Below are 26681 nucleotides of genomic sequence, written 5' to 3' on the forward strand. Positions count from 1 at the left end.
TCGCACACGTTGTGTTGCAATATTTGTTTCGACCGGAGCCGTTCAACTGTCGCAACTTCTTCTGAAATTATAACTTGTGTCGAATATTCAAGCGTAGGATACTGCTCGTCGTGAACGTGTTTCAGCCCAGCTCAGTCGGGTCGAACTGCATGGTAAGCGGTAAGTATAAAAACTAAGTTAGGAGAAGAAAACAAAATTCACCGAATATGCCACTGTGGCACTGCACTGGTACTAGTATACAAATATACAGTGAGTGATTTCAAGTTGTACTGCTACTGAAGAAGAAGTTCGGTGGGCGCTTGTTCAGTAAGGTATCCAAAATATGACACTCCAGCGTGGAGATACCCTACTAACATACCCAAAATGAAGTAAATATTCTTTAAATGTCCAAATAAAGATCATCAGTTAAAAATTGTTATGTTTATTACCTGTTTCGTGTCAATTTACTTGTTATTTTTAGAGTATTTTTCAGAAAAAACAATGATATTAGGATACATTTTTTCTCAGGTTTCACGGCAAACCGCTGCAGAACTCTGTGTTGAGGCTGGTGTTGAGCTATCGATAACGCGCATGCACGCGCGCACGCGTGATCGGTATCGTCCTTCTAAACTGACCGTCGGTGTTGGAGCTCGGTTCAGCAGCCTTTCCATACTCTCAACACCAACACCGAACACCGTACTTGAAATCACTCGATTACACTCGAGGATCTAGCTGAAACTATTCGCATAAAAGAAACATCAACTAGTACTATTCTCCCGAGGGCCATCAGCCCGAGCGAGAAAAGTTCTTATGATGTTCCTGAGTGCGAATAGTTTTAGCTTGTTCCGAGAATGAGTCATTTTATATTTGTTTTATATCCCTTCCATCTGTATTATTCCTTGTACACTTCTGTAATAACATGAACCTTTACTCACATTCACATCTACATTCAGATCGGAAAGAAATAAAGAAAATTGCACGGCTCAAATGAAACATTATGTTTAGCTGGCGCTAGTGTAGTGCAGTTATTGCACAGCGTAAATTGCATATGGCTTGAGCGCCGTGACACCGCGGGAGTTGACCGCGTGGAGGCATTTGAAATCATGTACGCGCTCGCTGGGAAAAATGCATACCGTAGTTCAGAACAACATGCATGCGCTTTTTTATTGTGACATCACACATAGTCCCTTTCCTATGCGTGACGTCAGCAATAAAAAATGAACTATTCCGATGTAGTCGGCAAAAAACGTTTTTTATAGTAAAACTATTTGTTTTCTTGTTGTGTACACTTCTAATGCAACAATCTTACGACAAGGGATATAATACTTAGTAGCCACTGGCAGTGACTGGCAGTGCAGTACATCATTCTCTCAATCAATTGTGAATGGACTATCATTGTGTCAGATTCATTCAAGCACGATGCTATTGGATGTTGGAATTAAGGGGCAGGGTGACTAATGATTCTAAATGATGAAAAGTCATCCCGTCAATTAACTGGAGGTCGGGCTCTCGAGCTTCGACGCCTTCGGCATCGGTGCCGGAGCTCGGAGCTCCCTGGAGGAGTTACCTGTCGATGTGTTTACAGTAGGGGCGCTGGTCCGAGAATAAGGATCGTATACAGGATTGTCTTCGTAAATGCGGACAGACACGTCCGTAAATAAGTATTGTCTGCATTTGCGTGGATGATTCTTATTTCCGATCTGCGCAATGGCAATACGAAAAACAGATTCTGCAATGATTTTCTTGATGCAATTCACATTGACTCAGTTATAAGCGATAAATCCTTGGGGAGACGGAAAACCCACTGGGGTGAAATGGGGGTATTTTATTACGTGTAATCCGTTTTTCGCATTGCCAGTGTGCGGATCGGGAACCCGAAACCTGCAGAGCGTCAGAGACCAAGTGCGCAAAACAAAGTGAGTGATCAGACACCGTATCCATAAATGTACTATGTAGCAGCATTAGTATACTTTTTGTGTAGTAAAGTTTAGACGACCTCTATTGATTCTCAATAACACCACAGTACGAAAATCATCAGAATTAACTCGAAATCTGTACTTTACTCTAAATTTTAGTTACAATTGATGACATGATGATGCAAAACATGACTGTGTACACATGTATCGACTGTATGTCCAGACGTGTCCATGACTACCAAAATGCACGCTTATTCACTGGCCTAGTTTATACTAGAACATCATTTTCTTTTTCTGTCTTGTTATTCCGTTCTAGCCCTAGATGGCAGCCTCAGAGGGCTCTGAGTCTGCATATAACAGAGGAGGAAGAGGTGGAGACGGAAACCGTGATAAGGAAGAGAAATCATCCTCGAGCCAACACAGGATGGATCAGAGAAGTCACCAGCAACGACATGCACCGTCCAGGAATCCTGGGCGGAATTATGATGATAGGTATCACCAAGCAGAGCAGGACAGTCGAGGGCATTACAGAAGAGATCAGGATGGTATGAGGGACTATGGATACAGCGAGAGAGATGGCGGAAGGAATCACAATCAGGACTATGGCAGACAAGGCCAAGGAGGCTATGGTGGAGAGTATTTTAGTTATGGCGGTCATCCGACCGGGCAATTTTACCAAGCAGATCAAAGGGACGATAGAAGGGGGTATGACGACAGATACGGCCCTGGAAGGGACCAAGGAATGGCTCACCGAGGTGGAAATCAACAGACGAATTGGACGTGGGAGGACAGCCGACAACCTCAGAGAGGCGGGAGAGGGGGCGGGAGAGGAAGAGGAGGTGGGAGAGGAAGAGAGGGTGGGAGAGGAAGAGGGGGTGGGAGGGGTAGACAGGACTGTTCAAAGGGATCGGACAAAGGTGCTGTGGAAGATGTTGAGAGCCACAAAGAAGGACAGCGCTATTCAGACAGCCATGAAGATGGGGGAAGGGGTGTGAACCGAGGCAGGGGAGGGGGAAGACAAAGGGGAAGAGGGAAAGGGAATAGGGAACAGGGTGGATCATACCAAAAGGATGATTACAGAGAAAACAGACAAGAACAATCCAGATCGCAATCGAGAAAGCCAAAAGAATACCCTGACAGAGATTCTTCCAACAATGCCAGTCGAGACAGGAGCGACGTTGAAAGATTAACGTCTCGTATACAAGGTACCAGATGGCAAGATAAGAAGGACGACGGGCAGCGAGATAGAAATCGATACAGAAGCAACTCTAATGAGAACCAAGATGACAACGACAGAGACAACCCAAGAAACCGGTCCGCTCCAAACCAGAGAGGAAAAGGAAGTGGTCCAGCGAGCAAGCAGCAGAACCAGAAGGGGGCCAGGAAACCGTTTCCAAAGAAGGTCCTCAAGGCAGGCAGCTCAGAAACTCAGACAGGGTCCCTCATTGAGCAGCTCTCGGCAGGGTCCTACGAGTGTCCTGTGTGCTGTGACCGGATCAAGTGCGAAGCCAGGGTCTGGAGCTGTAAGACGTGCTTTGTTGTCTTTCATCTGGGCTGCATCAAGAAATGGGCCAAAAGTCCTTCTGCATCCGCTGAAGGTAAGAACCTGCTCTTAGCAGGAGAGGAGACGGATGGGGAGGGGGGAGGGCATTTGTGAGTGAATGATGGGTAAGGGGTATTTTCTTCTGTGATAAATCCATACAAAATTTCAAAATGGAGTAAAACAAATTCTCTAAATTCTCTCAAATTGTCTAATCTACCAAATTCACTTTTCCCGTCTTTATAATCAGATGAATTTTCCTCTGTAATACAGGCTAAATTTGTGGGGTGTTTCATAAAGCTGTTCGTAAAGTTACGCATGACTTTACGAATGGCTTGTATATGAAAAGCCAAATGGGATGCTCAATCATTATTGATTTTTATGCCTCCGTTACGAAGTAGCCGGAGGCATTATGTTTTCGGGTTGTCCGTCCGTCCGTCTGTACATACATGTAGGTACGTCCCGTTCTCGTGATCGCGTTATCTGAAGAACCAATTGATGGATTCCTGCCAAACTTTGGTCATGTATGTATCTTGCAGAGTCAAAGAACTGATTAGATTTTGGGGTCATGAGGTTAAAGGTCAAAGGTCACAGGGCTCATTATGTATGCAAAAACAGCTCGTGATCGCGTTATCTCAAGAACCGAGTGATGGATTGCTGCCAAACTTAAGTCATGTATGTTACTTGCAGAACCGATGAAGTGATTAGATTTTGGGGTCACGAGGTCAAAGGTCAAAGGCCACAGCGCACATTATGTATGCAAAAACAGCTCATGATCGCGTTCTCAAGAACCGATTGATGGATTCCTGCCAAAATTAGGTCATGTATGTTACTTGCAGTGCCAATGAACTGAGTAGATTCTTGGTTCATAAGGTCAAAGGTCAAAGGTCATGGGCTCATTATGTATGCAGAAATAGCTTGTGAACACATTCTCATTAGAACTGACAGATGGATTATTATTTAACTCAGGACATCTTGCAGAGCCAATAAACTGAGTAGATTTTAGGGTCATGAGGTCAAAGATCAAAGGGTCATATATGTATATATTTACAGTTAAAATATGTTAATTTTAACTGTCTTAATTCGGATTTACTTTCCGTTAATTGTGGCGTTCCCCAAGGCTCCATTTTAGGCCCACTGTTATTTCTTTTATACATAAATGATTTATCCAATTATTGTCATTTATTCTTTTTGCAGATGACACAAATATGTTTTGCTCTCATAAGAAATTAGAATCATTAGTGAATATTTTAAATTGTGAATTACACAAAGTTTCGAACTGGTTTAAGTGTAATAAGCTCTCATTAAACATAAGAAAAACACATTTTATGCACTTTAAACACTATAATTCTCATTTGACTAATTTCCGTATTAATATTAAAATTGATAATATGGCAATCGAACAAAAAAGGACATTAAAGTTTTTAGGAGTTTTTATTGACGAAAATTTAACATGGAATGATCACTTACATTATGTATCTATGTGTATATCCAGAAGTGTTGAATAATAAATAAGTTAAAATTTCTTTTGCCCCATACTACGTTATTTTTATTGTATAACACACTAGTACTTCCATATATAACATATTGTAATATTGTTTGGGCAAATTGTGGTGTTACCAAACTTAATTCAATTCTTTTATTACAAAAAAGGGCATTGCGTATTTGTACTGGATCTCTTTTTTTAGCCCACACAGACCCATTATTTCAGTTAAAAACCTTAAAAGTCACTGACTTACATACTCTCCAAGTTGCAATTTTTATGTTCAAATACATGAATAAGCAACTGCCACCTTCATTCGATAATTTTTTTGTTCATAATAATACAATTCATTCTTATCCAACTCGTATTTCTGAGAATTTTCATTTAACTAACCCCAGATTTTTGATTACACATAAATCAATCAGACACCATGGCCCCGATTTATGGAACAATTTATCTCAACTAATTAAATCATGCTCGACCCTTTATTCTTTTAAAGCGACACTAAAACGTCACATTACATCCTCATACAAAATCGTTATTCATTAAACTTCGTCTCTTAATTCGAATATATTTTTAATTTATTAATTCTTAAAATACAATAGTATTGTATTATAAACATTACATACCAGAACCCTATTCGCACTTGCACATGCACTTTCACTGCACCCACTTGATCAATTTCGTGTGTACAACTATATTTTTTGAGAGTTTGCCGCTATTCTCTCGAGGCCGCCATCGATTTCAAGCTTACCGCTCATGATGGCGGTCTCCTGCATTTTCTGTAATTTATCTTTCTTTTTTTCTTTTTTTTTTCATTGAAATTATATTTGTGTTTGTATGCATCTTATTCAATGTACTTAAAAATGTATAATCATGTAAAATGAAGAAATATTTGTTACTTTATGTATATGATTATGTTTCATTTTGAAAATGCAGAAATAAAAATAAATAAACAAATAAACAAATATGAGAAATTGCTTGTAATCACGATATTCTGAGAACCTGTTAATGGATTACAATTGAACTTGAATTCGAAAAATGTGTTCTGTTTTGGTTTGTAAAATTGCTCTATGACGGAGGCATCATTTTCGACTGCCTGCAGTCGAATTCCATCTAGTTATTTATTAAGTTGAACTGTGCAGATGTAGATTAACATTCTTATTATAACAAATATTTTTAATGCAAAGTATATTTTTTGCCATAATTTAATTGAGGTTATTGGAAATATCATTAACAAATTTGGGCATCCTGTCTGGCACTTCATATAGAAGCCGTTCGTAAAATCATGCGTAACTTTACGAACTCTTTATGAAACACCCCCTGGTCTCCCGTAGAAAGTAGAAACACACTGAATTATGTTTTACCCTTGTATATCTGACAGGAACCGATGGCTGGCAGTGCCCAGCGTGCAGAGGCATCGAGATCAAGATCCCGCACGTCTACTTCTGCTTCTGCGGGAAGATGAGAGAGCCCGCATGGGAGCCGGGGGAAACCCCCCACAGCTGTGGGGAGGTGTGTCGTGGTAGTCGCCCCACCTCCTGCCCCCATGCCTGTAACATTCTATGTCACCCGGGTCCATGCCCACCGTGTCCGTCCAATGTACAGAAATCCTGCAATTGTGGTGAGTTGGCCCTAAAGGGGACTGACCCATCAACCCCAAGCTGTTTTGCTCTGTATGTCTTGGTTCATTGAATTTTAAAATGTCAGCTGTAATTTTTACTTTTATTTAGAGATATTACTAGTTTGTATTTAAAAAAAATACTCTTAAGGTAAAAGTGACTTTGGAATAAACTACAGTAGTTGATGGTCTGATATGCTCAAGTAGTTAAGTTTGAGATATGTTCGTTCAGGCCTTGATATGACATTTGAATGGCTTGTGTTGATTGGCTTAATGCTTCCTTTGTTCAAAAGCTGTGATTTTTGTACACCAAGTACATTTCACTCAACTATTTGGCAAGAAGTGATACAGATTTTTAGGGGATAATATACATGTACGTACTAACAATGGCCCAAACGCTTACTCCCTGATCTCTGTGTTATAAGATATAGAAGTATAAGGTGCACTATCCGTATGTTGTATATATTTGCCACATTTAAACAAAATAAAAGCAGTTTAGTGTCTTGTGTCCAAATACAGTATTTGCCGGCGATAAGGCCGCACCGCCGCTTAGGCCGCCCCCCAACTTTGACATTTCAAAGAGGAAAAAAAAGAAGAGAAAAAAAAAAAAACGGACAAAACAAAATAATCGTAATTTTCTCGTAAAACCCTTTTTTTTTTTTTACAAACTGATACCAAATTCATCAATATTCTTATAATTTACCGGAAGTTTAGCTAAAAAGGTGATCGCGGGCAGATTTGGTGTCCGATATATACCCCTACCACAATGTACGGTGTAATGCGAAACTCCATGAAATGGAAAACAAAATGGCGACTTCGGATGGATGCTTCACGGCAGCTCTGTTAAATGGTCCCTTCCTTTACTTTTGCAATGCGTTGGCACGAACTTAGATCAAGATCTATCAGCAAATGTTGGTTTAGCAGTTTATTTTGGATCATGTCAACAATGCAAGATAAAATTGTCGGTAAGATGTGTTGAAATGTCCTGTACCATAGTGGTATAGTTATTGTACCGTTCGTAGTCCCATATGTGTTTAGGGAATTTGTAATACTGTGGCCTTTACGCCGGCAAATACGGTATACATAATTTTTTTCTGATATTTTAGGTAAGAGCCAGCAGACAGTGAGGTGTGGTACCCAGAATGAGATTCGATGTCAGGAGAAATGTGGCAAGCCGTTGAACTGCGGAAGACATACCTGCGAGGAGATCTGTCACAGAGATCAGTGTAGCCCTTGTGAAGAAACCGTTCTTCAAGGTCGGTATAATTCTATCATAATACCTGGGGGGTGTTTCACAAAGAATAAGATCAACTTTAAGTTGGACTTAACTATGGCAGGCCGTTCATGCCACTGTTTGCTCTCACCATTTACTGGCTGTGGTCTCTGAAGGGACTTACAATTCATGGTCGCAAATCTACAGAATTTACATTTGTTGATAATTCATTTTTGAAGGAAAAAATATTATCTAAAGATCATAATGGTGATAGCACACAGTAGCATGAATGGCGTGCCATAGTTAAGTCCAACTTAAAGTAGATCTTAGTCTGTGTGAAACACTCCCAGTACTAGTAATAAATAAATAATATATATGTATATTTATATAGCGCAGTTACTTTGCAAACAATGCAAAGGTACTCAACTGGGCTTGATAACATTCACTCTGCTTAAGTTGAGCTGTCTGAAGGTACTCATTCATTCCTGGTACCTATGTACATGTACCACACCTGTGTGGAGAGTGGCAGATTCATGGCTTGCCGAATGACTTTATGCAGAGATCGGTATGTGTATCATCCATCATATGAATCGTTGTCCACCAACTTATCCACCGGTCCATGATGCCCTTCACTTCTGCCCAGTTATCAATCATTATTCTAAATTCTTTTAACCTATTGCTTACGGAAACCTGGTGGTCCCTGTATTAAAGGTAAAGACCAGTATTGGAAACGCCCCAATTTCAAAAAATGAAATGGAAGCTCTTATTACCAATCATGTGAAAGAATATGTTTTGAATAATACATGATGATAACAAATTTGCCGGGAAACCGCCTACTATTTGATATATTTGGTAAATTAGTTTATCTATTGGACTGTGAGAGATAAAAACACACCTGTCGCGCTTGTGTGCGTAGTCCAATATACATCTTTCTGTGTACAGTGCTTGTAACTTTATGAAGACTGGGTCAAATTTCTTTTCATTTTGATGATTCCAAAACCTTGCAGTACATCTATGCTAGATGATCAACCTTTTCTGATCGATTTCACAACGTTTCTTCCACAATGCAATCACATGACCATAACTGGTCTCTAGCTTTAACACAAACGGAATAACATACCTGTTTCCAGGTTTTTCCAAATACGCTCTCACAGTCTCGGTTCTGTAGAATAAATCGCAAATTATTTGCAATTGATATCAATCACAGCTATGTACATGAACACGTATAGGACACTGCAAATTTGCAAGTGATTGGAGGACTTGTGATGGGTTTTGATGAAGACGGAGCCCAGGGGGTGTTTCACAAAGACTAAGATTGACTTTAAGTTGGACTTTCTTTCACAATGCAATCGCAAGACCATACTGGTCTTTATCTTTAAGCCTATGGGAATAAGATAATGCAGTAGTTAACAGGTTAAAACACTGTATTCTGTGTACTATTCAAATCCAGTCTAACTTGCTTTAGTGACCACCTGTATAGAAAGACCATCTGTCTGTAAAGACCCATTTTGTTTTGTTTCTTGAATACTGTTTCCTGTTGAAACCTGTACTAAAATAATCTTTACATAAAGACCACCTGCCTATAAAGACCACGTTTCATGTTCCCCTTGATCCCTTGAATGGTATTTGTTTACAGGTTTCATTGTAGTATCGGATTCTATATGCTCATGGCCAATGAATGCTTTAATATCAAAGATGGTTGTCTTCTCTATTCTATTTCAGAATGTTATTGTGGAGGAGCAAGCAGAGAAGTGGAGTGTAACCAGGAAGTGTCGTCCACTGGCACCGAAGGCAGCTATTCTTGTTTGACAATATGTGACAAGTAAGTAATAGAAAACGCCAAGGTGGCACCAAGTAGATTTTTTCCATATTCCCTGTTTACCATACTCATTTATTGGCATATGGAAAAAGGATACATCTTTTTTTCTTCGGGTGAGGGGGGGGGGGGGGGGGGTTAAACTCTTCTTTTTGAGAGCAGTTACTTTGTTGTTCCTGACAAGAAAGATTGATTTAAAGGCCATCTGTACTAGTTTGGCCAGGAGGGATTAGAACACATAGCGTGGTCACTGACAGGTGGCTATCTCATCAACTCAGCTCTCAATTAACATAAGAAAAAGAGGATCATGGGGGACCAATGGTCACCGCTTAGGCATTGTTTTCTATATAGAAGGAGCAAGTAGCTACAAGTAGTACAATTGGGCTTTATGAGTGAATGCTCTAGGGCTCTATGTGTTTTTCAAATGTAATATTTTCTGTATTTGTGAGGCATCTTTGATACTGAATGCCTCATTTCTCTGCTCTCAATATATCCTTGAAGGCCTTTGGACTGTGGTCATCACAACTGTGAAACCCCCTGCCACGTTGGTGAGTGCCGACCCTGCAGCCGCGACCCCGCCCGTATCACCCACTGCCCCTGCGGGAAGACCCCTCTCTCGTCCCTGGAGGGGGTCGAGAGGACCTCCTGTATCGACCCTATCCCCACCTGTAAGAACGAGTGTGGGAAAAGCTTTGCATGTGGTGGTACAGGTAAGTTCAATTAGATTCAGTTAATTGACACCATTCTCTAATTTGCAGAGAGGAGAATGGTTCTCATCCATGCCAGTTTCATTGGACAAATTCTGAAATCTGGAAGAACAAGTGTGGGAAGAGCTTTATTGTTTGTTGGTACAGAAAAGTTCATATTGATTCAGTCGATTGAACACATATTTGTGTTGCTGTTTAGCTACTTGTCATATCTACATTTAAAACATACTAGGTTATAAGCAATACCCACCCTATCATGATCCAACCAACTTAAAATGACAACCAAACTTGGTGCTGAATACGAATGCTTTTAAGCCTGCATTCAGAAGCTTCCATAATTATTCGTAACTATAATGAAGATAAACATCTTTTAAGAACAAGATGTGTACAAATTGTTGAATGTATCTTGTATTCAAATAGAAGGAATCAATGACATCAACAAGTATTTTTTAAGTTAATATTGTGCGAAATGGGTTTTTGTTTTTTCACCCAATCACTCATTTTTATGTTGGTAAGATTTACTTACCGCTGTAGAAGCTGTAGCAAGAAGGACTTTAAGATTTGCACGTCGACAGCTTTGACTGCAACATGTGACATCATTTTAAGGCACTGCGCATGCGTCACGTCATCTCAGTTGGCGATCGAGAATGCGTCAACCTTGATTTTCCTAAATCTAGTACGGCACTAGTATTCCGCGTGCGCATAAAATATACAGTTCCTCAGGTAGACAAAGGAACATCCCTTCCCTGCTATTATGTAAAAATGTGTAGAACAGGTGTCACATGCATATTCACCTGTTCTACACATTTTTACATAATAGCAGTGAAGGGATGTTCTTTTGTCTACCACAGCAATTGTTGAGGGTAGAATGAGGAACGGGACATTTTGTCCTCTTTCTTTGTCCTTCATGTTAATAGTGATACTTCCTGCATGCATGTATATCGTCGAGTGCAATCTTTAAAAAAATCTAATTGTAGTCATCATGGGCAGTTGAGTACGTTGACACGCATGATCAGTCGGCGTTCGTCGTGTTCTCGTCCACTCAATCTAAAAGTCCTATTAGAAAGCATCTTTGGACCATTATGTGTGCTGTCTGATCTATGGCATGATTAGTTAGTCAAAAAGAACTCTTATGGAAGTAATCCAAAAGCAATTGAAACTCATCAGTGGTTTATCAGCGGTCTATTTTAATAAATTTACTGATTTTTTTTGCTATCCCTTTATTCTCTTGACCTTTCACCTTCTTTAGGAAGTAATCCTTTAAAGGTACTTAGTAACATTGTGATGGTTGATTTCACAAATCTGTTGAATCAGGATGCAAAACACGTAAAATTATGTGTGTAAGTATGGATTATCCAACTACGATGCCCCAAATCCGAAATTAATTCACGCAATATGAAGATTTTTAACAAAGTTCGACAGGTTTTCGAACGGGCGTCGATGGGAGGCGCTTCTGAATCTAAATTCTCCCAACCATTTTTTAATTTTCCCAACCGTTTTTCCATGAAAAAAAAAGACATAAAAACAGGCTATAAAAACCTGTCAACACTTAAATGTCTGGAATGGAATGTAGAGCCATTTTATTGCTTTGTGAGATTTCCATTCACCTAAAATGTAATTAAATTGTAATAATATAGTTGGGAGAATTAAGGAATCGATTGGATCAGTTTTTCCCAATTTGTACCATGAATAATGGTCCGTTTTCGCTCAAATTTTCAGATTATTTTTAATTGTACATCTAGCATTGAAGTCACTACCTTAGCACCACTATCTCTCATCTGAACAATGTTACAAAGTCCCTTTAAGCAGTTAAATCAGTGGTCTATTTTTTGTCAGTCTATATGTATTTCTTGGCATCTCTTCATTCTCCTGACCTTTGACATCTCATCTTTCACCTTTGCATTGCACCATGACAGTCAAGCATATATGTGAGCAGCCTTGCCACTCTGGGCCATGTCGACCCTGCGAGAAGACCACGAACGCCAAGTGTCGTTGCGGACATCGGTTCGTCGACGTCTCTTGCAAGGTGATACAGGACAGCATCCAATCACAGGGTAGCATGTCAGAGGTCGTCTGTGACAGGAAGTGCACCAAGAAGAAGCATTGTGGGAGACATAAATGTGGGCAGTTGTGTTGTGTGGTAAGTGTCGTCATTTGACAAACTTGCATAGGTAAAGTTTCAAGGTACCGCTATGTTTTGAAAGCCTCCTAAGGCTAACTTGATAGAAATTTCTTTAAAAAATTGGGAAGTTGCAAGCTTACATGTAAATATGTTTGTTTAATGTATGGACATGTATACTAGTAGATGATAAAGCATTAGAACAAAAGTATATGAAAGCATTCTTGCATATTTGTTCTTATAAATGAACAAAATGTGGAAAACAGTCTACATTATGCCAAGAATTTGGATGGATTTCATGGGAATAAGTATTTATTTGAATCTTGTAAAATAATCCTTTGAATGTTCACTGAGGGTTTAAGGCTCCATGTACATGTAGGGTCCGTATTAGGGTTGAGTATAATGTATGGTCCCATTGTTCAAGTTAGTAGTGTGAATCGTGTAGCAAAATTACTACATGGCATCATTGGTTGGTTGGTTTGTTTGTTTTACCTGACTGCTAAGAAAGCATGTGTATGCAACCTGGGGAGTGTTTCACAAAGACTAAGATCGACTTTAAAGGTACTATGTCCCTTTTGCAGCCAACCTCAAATGCTGTAGAACTTTGCAGGAATTATGAATATGTCATGTATGTCATATCTGTGAAATTTAAACGTTAGCAGTGTCCTCATATTCAAATTATGCAAGGAAACCCGTTTACTTGCTAGACTTCACTGTCAGACACTATTGAGTTACTGACTGGCTTTTTTTCTTCTTTGGTAATAACATACATGAAAAGAGTTGTGAAGGGTACATGAGCATTTGTCTACATCAATAACCCACTTGTGATGGCCAAGATTAAACTGATTGAATCTTTGCGCAGCATAAAACGTATGACCATTCGGTACAATTGTCTGAAAATCAAGACTATTTCTTTTGGGCTCTACAGCCCTAAAGTCGATTTGACAACTAATAGTCGTTATTTTTCCAACTTTAAGACATTTTCAAGCCCCACCTGTTTTAGGGAAGTTCTAAATTAGTATTATCTTTCAAATGCAGTTGGAATTTAACTTTTTCATTTTTTGGCGTGCAAATGGGACGTAGTACCTTTAAATTGGACTTAACTCTGGCAGGCCATCCATGCCACTGGTTGCTCTCAGTTTTTACACTATGTCCTTTTATGAGGTGTTGTGGTCTCTAGTTACTACATGTACATGTACAATGTATGTCAGTCGACTGGATCGCAAGTAACAGGATTAAATTCCCCCCCCCCCCATTCACCCATGTCCTCGGGAAAGCCATTGACCTACATCTGCCACACTCGACCCAGATATAAGAAGTGGGTATCTGCTATTAAAGATTTTGTCCTCAAAGTGCACTGTGTACTGAGAATGGTTGCTAGTGCTATTAATCTGGGGTAATAATTTACAACACTCTTTGGAACAGCAGGCATGGGGATGTTGTATCATAATACAATGCACCAGCAAAAAAAATTACATGGCAGCGATGAGCGATTTGGCTCTCAAAAGCTCCAAAAGTGCTCTGGTATATTGAAAAAAGAGCTGTAGTAAAAAACAATTAAATATTTTAAATACCACTGAGAAAATCGCACTTACAAACACTGAATCCTATCAGAGCTTCTGCGAAGGGTACAGTATACAAATGATGCACAGGTTTGAGTGCGTCGGTAGGGATTGTGTGCTCAAGGTACCACATGCACACAATTCCACCAACCCACGAATTAAACCTGTGCATCATCTGTTTTATAAGATGGGGCCCCGAATTATAGAATTTTTTTTTTTTTTCAAAATACACAAAAAACAAATAATTGTCACCAAAATAAAATTATCAAAAAAATCATTAGAACAAAAAAATTATGAAAAAAAAAAAGGATATCCAGTAAAAATAATTACATGGTAATTGACCAATCAGATTGCAGGGATTCTTCTACCCATCTTATAATATTCTTACACTGTTATGCACTGTATAGGAAGAGAATCTTATTATGTTATGCCTTTTAATGATCTTTCAGTATACGGATCACCTGTGCTTCCAGCAGTGTGGACGCAAGCTCAAGTGTGGTATTCACGCCTGTGAGGAGCCGTGCCATATGGGCAATTGCCCTCCGTGTCTCCATGCAAGTAAGTCAATGGGAACTCACCTTTCCTGAGTAAAAGCAACGTTTCAGTTTACATTTTGAAAGTAAAAGCTTCTAATGTATCTATGAGGCTCATATGCAAATAGTAATGTATTGAAATTATAACAAGTGCCTATTGGCTATGAGGAGGGGGAGACAACTGACCCATGCCCCCCCCCCCCCCCTCCCTTTGAAACCCATTGAACATAGGTAACTATGCATAATTCGCAGTCACACAGGTCAAATTTTGACCAAGTCAAATCAAATATTTGACCAAACTATGCAAAAAATGTTATTTACACTTCCTAAGTCAAATTTAGCATGAATCAGATTATTTTTTTGGCAGTCACAACAGAATTGGCATATATTTAGAGTTAACAGTATGAATATATATTTGTTCAGATTTTAATCAATAGATTTTTGTATTTTAATTTATAGTTGTATTTTAATTTGAATTTATATACCTTTAGTACACAGCCCCACCCCCCCCCCATAAAAAGTGCCCCTTTATTAGGTAATTTTTCAGCACATTGGTGCCCTGCCCCCACCCTCCCTTTTACAAAATCCTTAATCCACCCTTTCTGTACCTCTTTTCTGATCTAGGTTTTGAAGAGCTGACCTGTCACTGCGGCACTGAGGTTCTGTACCCTCCAATCCCCTGCGGTACCCTGCCCCCGGAGTGCCATCAGCCGTGCAATCAGAGACATGCTTGCCAGCATACCATCCGACATCACTGCCACAGCGAGGAGAAGTGCCCTCCGTGTGTGGAGCTCACGAGCAAGACATGTATCGGGGGACATGAGGTGAGTCTTGAAGGATGGTTCGTGATCCAACTTGTGCTATGGACTTATTTCTTTCCCAAACATATCGAGTTAGGATTAGGGTGCCAATTACATGTAAAGTTAGCTCTTATAGTATAATGCTAGGGATGCCAGTTTTCAGGCACGTGCTGTATTCAGGCTCCAGTAGAAAAACTGATTTTTGAGAATTTATGGCAAGGAAGAGAGAAACAGAAACGTTGCAGAGAGAGTAAGAGAGAAATAACAATTTATTTTTTGGTGACTGATTTTGCACAATCTTTCTTGTTATGAGCTTTGTTTCACTTCTGGAGGTTGTCTATCAAAAGTCTCTTTCCTTTCTCTGTTGTTGCAGGTCCGCTACAACATTCCATGCCACGTGCAAGGCATCTCCTGTGGTCGTCCTTGTGGTAAACCACTGCCCTGTGGCTACCACAATTGCCTCAAAACCTGCCACGCGGTAAGTTTATAGCTTTCAGACATTACTATTAAGTAATTTTTTTCATTTGTTCTCCTGAAAAATAAAACATGCAAAGAGGCAAATCAAGAAGTAATTTAAATCCTGGTCACTAAAAAGAATAAATTGCATGATTGGTTTAGTTAAGAGAATATTGTGTAGATTATCTGAGAAATTTGACATGATGCTTTTAGGGCTTGGCACAAAAATGGTGATAAATATAAATCTGGATTTGTTTAATACCCCAGCTCTACCACTTAGCCATCGCGCCTCCTAATGTTTATACTTATCCTTTACAGGGTGATTGCGACCCTGAATGCAAGCAGCCTTGCAAGGTGGTCCGTGCTGATTGCAAACATCCATGTAGCGTCATCTGCCATGTGGGCTGGCCGTGTCCTCAGGTCACATGTAAAGCAAGGGTAAGTAGAAAGCCTCCTTCAGACACTATGCGGTATACCACCTCTAAAATGAAGGCTGGCCGTGTCCTCAGATCACATGTAAAGCAAGAGTAAGTCTAAGAATTAAGTCCCCTTCAGACACTATCGGTTATACCACGTCTAAAAAACTGCCGCAGCAAAACTCTGTGTGTAAATGAATGGCATCAGGCAATTTTTCTTAGGAGGTATCAAAGAAAACAATGCAGCTGCACACAATAATAACCCTTATACAGCAAAGATTTGTTTGTAAATGAATAGCATGAGAGAGTATTCGGGAATTATTGAAGAAAACAATGAAGCGGCACATAACAATAAGTCAATAACCCCTTAGCATACTCACTGACCTGTGAGTTGGAACTTTGTCAGATAAAGAAATGCATTTTATTTTGTTGTAATGTTTTTTTTTTCTTCGGTGGTTCACCACCTTCTGTCTAAATTGGCCTTGAAATGCAGAAGGCATGAACCAATTATCGGTTTCATTTTTAAATATTTGTTTAAATATTTATACATTGCATGTGATTTTAGCAAGATTGAACCAAAACTCAGAGATGCCAACCCTCCCGATTTCATCGGGAGGCTCCCGATAATTCACCCCAACTCCCGACCTTACGATCACCATCCTTATCCTCCCGATTTATTTTTTAAAAAAAATTAAAAAAAATGATTTTTTTTTTTTTTTTTTTTTTTTTTTTTTTTTCTTCTTTTTTTATTAATGATTTTTTAATATATATCTGTGAATTGAATGAGAAAAATCGTCTGTTAACTTTAGCATGTAGTAATTCCACTATGGTAAAAGACAAATTAAGAGTAGCGAAAGATTGTTTCAGCATATGGATCGCCGTAACCAATGCGTGGATATTGACACAGAATCCAAATGGCGGAAAATCAGCAAAAGAAGACCAAGAAATGGTCTCAGAAGTATAAGACCGAATACAGTATCAAGTACCAGTGTATTCGGAAGTCTGAAAGGAATTCATCATGCATTTTGTACAATTTGTATGTTATTTTAAAAAAAAGTGGGAATTATTTAACTAAATACACATGTAAAATGCTGCAAAATAAGGCTCAGATTGCACCAGAGAGCATCTAGAACCCCAGAGCTTCCAGTTACAAATCCTCCCTATTTCTGTTTTTCAAAAGTTGGCATCTCTGAAAACTGTATAACTATGCTGATTCTAAAAACTCGCTATTCACAATTAATCTAATCTACTACATATCCAACCATTCAGAATAACTTTGAGAAAGTTTGGTTTACAATATGATTGCATATCATCAATTCCCAAACTCATGATAACACTAAAATAATGTGATATTTTATTGGTAGGTAACTGTGAAGTGTCCATGCGGCAGACGAGTACAGATAATGGAATGCCAGGCCAGCGGGAGTGACGGCATTAACAAAGCACTACAGAAGTAAGTCTACAACAAAGTTCGTGTCATGAAGTATCACAATAAAAGATGTTCAATGCTTGATTGAATTGGCCATTTTCGTAATATAATCAAATGAATGCATAAATCTTTGTTAAGTACCATGTTACAAATTATTTCATTCACCAGTCAGAATGCAAATTGTAATGAGGCACTTAAAGATTATGCGTTAAATTTGATTACATTACGAAAATGGCCTATTTAATAAGGAAAGACACATGGAAATGTGTTATGTGCTCATTGTGGATGGAGAGTATTTTACCCTCTATTATAATAAAATGATTTTATCAAATTTATTTGGGGGGCCCATGAAAATTTGTTTTGCATTGTCTACAAGTGGAGAGTGATGATGATGATAGTGATGATGATGATAATGATAATACTGCTGATGATGATGATGACAATGAATTCATTGTTTGTACCTTGCCTCCTCCCTCTTTACACAGGCTGACAGTGTCCAAGTTAGCTGGTAAGATCCAGACACTACAACATAATGAAGAAGTAGACATAAGTGAGCTGACGGGTGCTAAGGGCTCTAACAAGGCTAGTAGGTAAGTGATGATGATGATGATGATGATGATGATGATGATGATGGTGGTGGTGTTGGTGATGATGATGATGATGATGATGATGATGGTGATGATGATGATGATGATGATGATGATGATGGTGATGATGATGATGATGGTGATGATGATGATGATGATGATGATGATGTTGCAGTGAGTTGATGGGTGCTAAGGGCTCTAACAAGGCTAGTAGGTAAATTCATAAATTGCGTTCTCATAGGCAATCTTTTTATTCAGATGGTCATATCTCAGCCAATACTTACCATATTCAATTGGTTTTCAACATTTGAACATTATTTTTGATGCTCTTTCAGAAAATGAAGAAAAAATTGAGAAATTCTAAAAATAGATTTTTGATGACGTCACACTTCACCACTCTATATTACTCATTTTCAACCTTGGAACATGTTTGAACAAGTGAGCAACACTTCAAGTGTCATAATCCAGGGCTCCTCTCTAACGTTTTTCCAAAGGGGGGGGGGGGGGGGGGGGGGGGGGTCCACAGTTAACATCCGGAGACCCCATATGCTATAGACTTGTGTGTAATCATTATTTCAAAATAAATGTAATATACATCCAAGAATCATGACAGATCAAGTGCTTTGGAAGGTGAAGTCTCATGTTCTAAAGAAGCACATTTCTTCCTACATTGTATATAATAATTATTTAATTTAAAAATAACACTATTAAAATGTAATAGGACAAGATAGGAAACCAATTATTTAGATACTCTGGTTACTCTTCACCCATTGAATACTAAACTAGTAATAACTTGGGCTGTGTTATGTGATTATTTTCATTCTTTGTTTTATCAGGATTCTTTGCGATGAAGAGTGTGCACTCCAAGAAAGAAATAAGTGAGTATTCATACCATATCCACATTTTCATTTTTCCATAAACGATATAAGGCATCCCCGCCCGCTTCCTTTTTGAGGGCCGCCTCCCTATTTTGGGGGGGGATTTTTTTTTTTTTTTTTGGATTTTTTAAAAAAAAAAAAATTATTTTTTTATTTTTTAAAGAAAAAAAACATGAAAAACACTGCTAAAATGGATCTATTTCTGATTTATAAAAAAAAAAAAAAAAAATGTCAGCGGCCATCTTGAAAAATAGCCCGACTGTCAGGGAAAATGTACCGACTGGCCATTTTGAGCGGCCATTTTGAAAGAAAAAAAAAGGGCCTCCTCCTTCCTATTTTTCAAAAAAACAGGACGCTAAACATGTTTTTTTTTTTATTTGGCCTAATCAGATATATAGATTAATTTGTTTCATCTTGCATGGATTGTATTTCAAATTTCACTCAACATTCCAACAGTCCTGACATTTGGATGGAGAATTTGTCTTCAAGTTATAGTCACAGAATATGTCAGTATACAAGATGATAAATATTTCATTTCATTTAAGGTGTATGGATGGGGAATATATAATGCTTCTTTGTCTACCCATCGTGTAATGACAAATTACAAATATTTGTAAATTAATCTGTGCAAGATCCACCTGTCATTATTAGATAAGAGAGTGGGGATATTCTACAGTCAAAACTGTTTTACTGACCACCTGTATAGAAAGACCACCTCCCTGTAAAGACCACATTTTTTGGTTTCCCTCCAAAATTGTTTGTCATTGAAACATGTACTAAAGGAACCTGTACTTAAAGACCACCTGCTTTCAAAGACCACTTTTCTTGTCACCCTTGGACGGTCTTTATATACAGGTTCCGCTGTATTACTGGCTTCTGAAGATCAACGCCAACCCCGTGACAGTTGATTTCAGCGAAACTTGCTGTCAAAATAAAGAGATGAAAACGTTTACAAAGCATATCATTCAACTCACTGTGTAATGAAATGAAATGATAATTTGAAGGGGAAAAAAGGCTCATAACAATTTTCATATTTGTTTTATTTTAATCCTGTGCAATATATTATAATATGTAAAGCTTTATGATGATGAATCTTATTGCAATCGTTTGGTTTCTTCTCTCCTTTTTTAGACGGCTTGCTGTTGCATTGCAGATCAAGAACCCTGAATTGAGTGCAAGCGGTAAAATAACTCAATATGGTGACTTTCTGAAAGAACAAGCAAGGTATTCCCACTCTCTTTCTGATTTAGCTCATTTACCATGCAATCTAGTCATAGTTTCTTGGAAGATAATTAAATCACGCCTGATAAAAACCAGATTTAAATCGGTTTCCCGATTTTTTTTATTTTTCCCGATTTTTTCCCAATTTTTTTTTCTTCCTGATTTAAAAAAAAAAAAAAAAAAAAAAAAAATCCAGATTTTTTTTTTTTTTTTTTTTTTTTTTTTTTTACCAATTTTTTTTTCTTCCCTATTTTTCCTGATTTTCCCGATTTCCCTCTTATTTTCTCTATTCTTCCCTATTTTGCCCCACAATTTTCTTACTTGAAAGGGGGGAATGTTGTTAGATGCCATTTTTTCCCCGCGAATCCTCTTTTTTTTTTTACTCAAGGGGGGGCATGGTTGAGGGGAAAACAAAAAAAAAGTTTTTTTTAATGCTCACTATCACCCCTGATTAAATGTATTTGTTCAGATATGTATAATTGTTTTTATTTTGAAGTTTTTCTTTGACACATGGGGTAGTGGTCATTACAAACATTTGTTTTAATTATCATAGAAATATTGATGCTTATCCAAGGAAACCTGTGTAATATTGTCAGGTGGCCTTTCGCCCTGGCTTTAAAAAAAATGTTGAATCGATTAAAGCATCTGGCAAAGTGTCGCTGACAAAAAAGTTTTGATAAAAAGATTGAAAAAATATAGAATTTAATCTACACATTTCTCTCCTGTTTACTTAAAAAGTTTACTTGTATCACATACATTGATAATCAATGTATGGTATAAATATGAAATGTACTCCAATACACTAAATCATTGTTTTAAAATATTGCAAATACACTTCAAAAAAATTTGAGAAAGTGTTGCCATGTTTTGTTTATTTTTGCTTTGTTTCTAAAGAGAATTTTTTTCTTTGACACAGGAAGCATCCAGGCTTTGTGGCTGCAATAGAAAAAGAAATGGCTGCATTGGTTGTTTCTGCTCAAAGTGTAAGCATAATCTTTTTATTTTTAATTAATGCAAAGAGTGTGTTTTAGCCCATTCATTGATATTTTTGTAGAAATTTAATGATTGTCTGTAAATTGGGGAACCCCATGAAGAATAACTATCGGTATTTGTTTCCAACTATACCAGAAATAAAAATGTGCATTCTACAGTTTATTTATTTAAAAGTAATTTCCATTCCTAATTCTACAATGGAACATGGAATGAATATTAAAATTTTACTACATAGAATGCATTTTTATGCCTCCGTTACGAAGTAGCCGGAGGCATTATGTTTTCGGGTTGTCCGTCCGTACGTACGTACGTCTGTACGTACGTACGTCCCGTTCTTGTGATCGCGTTATCTGAAGAACCGATCGATGGATTCCTGCCAAACCTTGGTCATGTATGTATCTTGCAGAGCCGATGAACTGATTAGATTTTGGGGTCACGAGGTCAAAGGTCAAAGGTCACAGGGCTCATTAGGTATGCAAAAACAGCTCGTGATCGCGTTATCTGAAGAACCGATTGATGGATTCCTGCCAAACTTTGGTCATGTATGTATCTTGCAGAGCCAATGAACTGATTAGATTTTGGGGTCATGAGGTTAAAGGTCAAAGGTCACAGGGCTCATTATGTATGCATAAACAGCTTGTGATCGCGTTATCTCAAGAACCGATTGATGGATTGCTGCCAAACTTTGGTCATGTATGTATCTTGCAGAGCCGATGAACTGATTAGATTTTGGGGTCACGAGGTCAAAGGTCAAAGGTCACAGGGCTCATTAGGTATGCAAAAACAGCTTGTGATCGCGTTATCTCAAGAACCGATTGATGGATTGCTGCCAAACTTAGGTCATGTATGTTACTTGCAGAGCCGATGAACTGATTAGATTTAGTGGTCATGAGGTCAAAGGTCAAAGGCCACAGCACACATTATGTATGCAATAACAGCTTGTGATCGCGTTATCTCAAGAACCGATTGATGGATTCCTGCTAAAATTAGGTCATGTATGTTACTTGCAGAGCCAATGAACTGAGTAGATTCTTGGTTCATAAGGTCAAAGGTCAAAGATCATGGGCTCATTATGTATGCAAAAATAGCTTGTGAACGCATTCTCATTAGAACTGACAGATGGATTACTATTTAACTCAGGACATCTTGCAGAGCCAATGAACTGAGTAGATTTTAGGGACATGAGGTCAAAGATCAAAGGGTCATATATATGTATATGAGAAATTGCTTGTAATCAGGATATTCTGAGAACCTGTCAATGGATTACAATTGAACTTGAATCCGAAAAATTTCTTCTGTTTTGGTTTGTAAAATTGCTCTATGACGGAGGCATCATTTTCGACTGCGCGCAGTCGAATTCCATCTAGTTTTATTTCTTTGTGTGAATTTCTTAGGGTCAAAGGGATTAATAGTGTTCAGTGAACAAGTCAAGCTTGGTGTACTAGGCATGTATTTTTTCACCTACATGTAAATTCACTGGGCCAATCTGGGCAATGTAAGTTGCGATTCGTCCAAATCAATAGCAAGTCCTCCAATCAATTGCAAGTTTGCAGTCTCCTATCTCTTATGTATATAGTTGCGATTGATATCAACCCTATATTGTGTAGAGGTATCGTGGTGGAGTGGATATGTCACCGGACTGTGGATCACAAGGTCTGCAACTCAAGTTCCACCGCAGCACTAATGTCCTTAAGCAAGATATTAATCTACATTTGCCACATTCGACCCATGTCAATGCGTAACCGGCAGAAATTAATTCCTTGGAATGCTGGAGCGCTATAATGGCAGTCATGCTAAAGCTGGGGTATTAATCGTGAAGTGCCACAAGTGTCAAGTCTGATGGACGTGAGCGCTAAAGCCTAAACAAGATCCCACTATTATTCAGGCCTGTTAATTACCCAATTTTTCTTTTTCCCCCGATTTGTTTTCTTTTCTTTTCATCCTGATTTTACCCCTATTCTCTTGATTTTTCCCTTATTTTCCCTATTATTCCCTTTTTTTCCCAATTTTCTTACTCAAAAGAGGTGAATGCTATTTTTTTGTCTGCGATTTGAAAACAAATTTTTTAGTGCTCACTATCACCACTGATTCTTGTTGTTATTATTATTGCTATTATTATAATTATAACTTTCCTCACACTATTATGTAATAGTCCAAGCAGGCCAGTAGAAGCCACGCCTTCCCGTCCATGATGAAGAACCACCGTAGAATCATCCATGAGCTGTCTGAATTCTATGGCAGCGAATCGGAAAGCTACGACGAAGAACCAAAGAGGAATGTAGTTACCACAGCGAGAAAGTAAGTACACACATGTACATAAAGTATTTCAAGGGACCAGTCACACAAAAAGATAATTTGTGTACATTAAATATGTATAAAATCCCATAAAATTTTTCTTTTTCCCCCGATTTGTTTTCTTTTCTTTTCATCCTGATTTTACCCCTATTCTCTTGATTTTCCCTTATTTTCCCTATTATTCCCTTTTTTATATTCCACATACAAAGAATCTTGCGCTACGATTGGTCAAAAGTAAATCATGTGATGAAAGATAGTTCGCCCATCATTAATGGGACGAAAAGTTTGTTGCACTGTGTAGATAGTAGTACTATCTACACAGTGCAATGCACTTTCAAGGAAGATTGTATATGTTGCGTATACGTACGTACGTAAGTACTGCCTGCACTGTATGTATCGTACACCGTTTGCTAGCTGTTAATTAATGATTTGTTGCTCTAAAATGACGGAAGAAGTGAAATATTTCTGATGTGGAAGACACTATGAATATGACTGACAAAGAAAGCGGACAAAATATACAGTTCCTCAGGTAGACAAAGGAACATCCCTTCACTGCTATTATGTAAAAAGGTGAATATGCATGTGACACCTGTTCTACACATTTTGTACATAATAGCAGTGGAGGGATGTTCCTTTGTCTACCTGAAGAACTGTATATTTTGTCCGCTTTCTTTGTCAGTCATGTTCATAGTGAGATAAAGCAAATAATCACCTTTTGGTTTCAGGCGATGGCAAACTATCACTTCCTTGGCCATCTGAATGTATACGCTATCTTTCCTCTGCTTCACTTTGGAAAGATAGCTACATCAAGATCGCCTCGGAAGTGATAGTTTGTCCCATCACCTTCACCAACGGTAATTATTTGCTTACTATCCAAAGAGGGATTAACCTTTTGACCCCTTTAATAACGCATGCCATATTAATATCAGTCCCTGTTTTGTGCGTTTGTAGGAATCGATGTTTCATGCCAACCATGACCTTAACGGCTACCATACAGAGAGGGATTAACCCGAGGGCACCGCTTCCCATACCCCATGCCAGCCAGGAAGACGATCTCAGGTAAGGATACTAGAAGGGATCCGGTAACTTTGTCACAGATTCTGAAACAAAATCCTGGATTTAGCTGCAATGATAACTACATGTATAAATCTTTAGGTCAGTCAGGAACCCCATGACTTTTACAAGCCGATCACCTGTCTGATTATCAAGATATTGGGGAAAACGAGTATGGTAAAACCAGTCACTCAAAGGTTTAACTTTTTTTGAGGCACTTCTTGATCATTTTGTAGCGCAATTTTTTTAGGGCCTCAATATAACACCATATCACAGACACTGATAACACGTAGAGCCGTGCATCTCAGATTTAATATTGTTAAACGATCCCTTTAAATCATCTATGGTACAGCCCATGAACAGTGATGGCAAGATTATCTTGTGTTTACTAATTCCATGTCTTTGAGTTTGAACTATTTGAAATGTACTGGGGACCCAAGACTGGTTAATGGGTAAGGTCTCAAAGATAGCAGCAGTACTATTGCTTAATGCCATACTGTACTAGAAGCACTACCACAAAATCTCCTCTAGCGCTATCTCAGCCAGTTGTTGCAGTTTTGTCCCGTAACTCGCTGCTTCCAAAGCTGCGCTGTTGGTTCTCGCATCAAGTGCTCCGTCTGCGAAGTGGAGATTATGCATTGTTTATATAGCAAGTTGACCATTAGATTCCACTGTGCAATAAACAGTACGCTAGGGCAAACAGTTCAGCAGTTCAGTATCGCTTTAAAAATATGTGTCAAGTGTTCAAAAGGACTTGCCTTTCTGTCTTTATATTTTCAATAACATGCAGAGTGATTGACCCATATTCATTAATGCGCTTCTTCTTTTTTTCTTCTTCAGATCTGCAGCGAAGGCTGTCAAACTCTCCACTGACATTGTCGGTAGCAAGACCAAGGAAAAAGTCATCGACTACTTCGACATGACTGGTTAGCTCATACCCAGTCTTTCAAAGATGGAATTTGCACATACTGGCACCAGATCAAGTGAAAAAGAACTTTTCTGTTGGTAGGGATTCTTCTAGGATTTGGCATTATATAAGTGTAATATTCTCATAGTGATATTTAAGTATTTTATTGTTTTTATGTTTCCGGGTTGTCCGTACGTCCCGTTCTCGTGATCTCACTTTTGAAGCTATTGAGAGCTAAATCACTCTTACAGCTCCGTTAATTTGTGCTCAGACTGAAACCTGATATCCTGGCATGCTTCTTCTTTTCTTCTTGACTTACATGTACTAAATACCATAAAAAAGATCTCAATATGTAGTTTATAATAATAATTCCTCCAATTTTTCTTCTATTACATGGTGTACCACAAGGTTCTATCCTAGGTCCCCTACTGTTTTTTAATTTACATTACCGGTAATGATCTTACGCACACACAAAAAAATCTCGGCAATTTTTTTTTTTTTTTTTTTTTTTTTTTTTTAAGGGCGAAAAAGAGGGATAAGGTTAATACACGAGGGCGGTTTATACAACGTTAATTACGGTAGGAGAAACAGGTTGGAGATGTTTCCAGAGAGCTCTTCCTACAAGAAGTGCCGGGGGGGGGGGGGGGGTGTTTCACAAAGATCCTAAATAGAACTTAATTCTAAGTTGGACTCTAAAATTATGTACAGCCATTTTTACCCTAAAATAATATATATTTGTAAACAGAAATTCAAGTATTCAAGTATCAAGAAACATGTAATCTTCTTGATAATAGAAAATAAGAAAGTTTTGAATCAACATTTAAAGCCTTTTAAAATTACTTTTACCAGTACACAATATTTTCAAAGATGCTAACAGCCTTCCATGATTTTTAAGTCTAACTTAGAGATAAGTTCAACTTAAAATCGTTGTGAAACTCCCCCCTGGTGTCATATTTACCAAATTCTTTCAAATGCAGAGTTTAAATTTTGTAAACTGTATAACCTGCTCTGTTTGCATACAGATAATTTTGCAGATGACAGGCGCGCAGACAATTTTTGCAAGTAGTTTTCATGCTCTTTAAAACAGGCTACTTACAATACATGTTCGCACATGCTCTACCATCAGATTTTGCACGTTTCCAATTAGTGAGTCTACA

The 26681-nt window shown here is 38.3% G+C and overlaps 1 protein-coding gene across 2 annotated transcripts; it reads left to right on the forward strand.

Annotated features, from left to right (window-relative positions):
- Positions 1-25934, forward strand: LOC115918892 (transcriptional repressor NF-X1-like). Of its 2 annotated transcripts, none has more exons than XM_030993493.1 (19): positions 1-159; positions 2212-3493; positions 6303-6542; positions 7646-7795; positions 9475-9574; positions 10070-10278; positions 12192-12415; positions 14406-14514; positions 15114-15313; positions 15663-15767; positions 16064-16183; positions 17526-17614; positions 18076-18180; positions 19014-19055; positions 20187-20279; positions 21193-21259; positions 23422-23567; positions 24516-24623; positions 25458-25934. In XM_030993493.1, the coding sequence occupies exons 2-19, from the start codon at positions 2218-2220 to the stop codon at positions 25546-25548; spliced, it is 3474 nt and encodes a 1157-aa protein (XP_030849353.1). In that variant the 5' UTR covers positions 1-159; positions 2212-2217; the 3' UTR covers positions 25549-25934. The 2 variants fall into 2 exon arrangements, with proteins under 2 accessions (XP_030849353.1, XP_030849356.1); XM_030993496.1 differs by having other exon boundaries at positions 1-152.
- Positions 25935-26681: the final 747 nt, after the last annotated feature.

This window comes from Strongylocentrotus purpuratus, unplaced genomic scaffold, assembly GCF_000002235.5.
Source record: "Strongylocentrotus purpuratus isolate Spur 01 unplaced genomic scaffold, Spur_5.0 spur5_contig_848, whole genome shotgun sequence".
In the NCBI taxonomy this organism is placed as follows: Eukaryota; Metazoa; Echinodermata; class Echinoidea; order Camarodonta; family Strongylocentrotidae; genus Strongylocentrotus; species Strongylocentrotus purpuratus.

Coding starts and splice junctions, on each gene's coding strand:
- LOC115918892 (XM_030993493.1), top strand. CDS start 2,218: ATGGCAGCCTCAGAGGGCTCTGAGTCTGCATATAACAGAGGAGGAAGA. Junction 9,575..10,069: donor TGTTTGACAATATGTGACAA/GTAAGTAATAGA, acceptor ATATCCTTGAAG/GCCTTTGGACTGTGGTCATC. Junction 17,615..18,075: donor ATTAACAAAGCACTACAGAA/GTAAGTCTACAA, acceptor CTCTTTACACAG/GCTGACAGTGTCCAAGTTAG.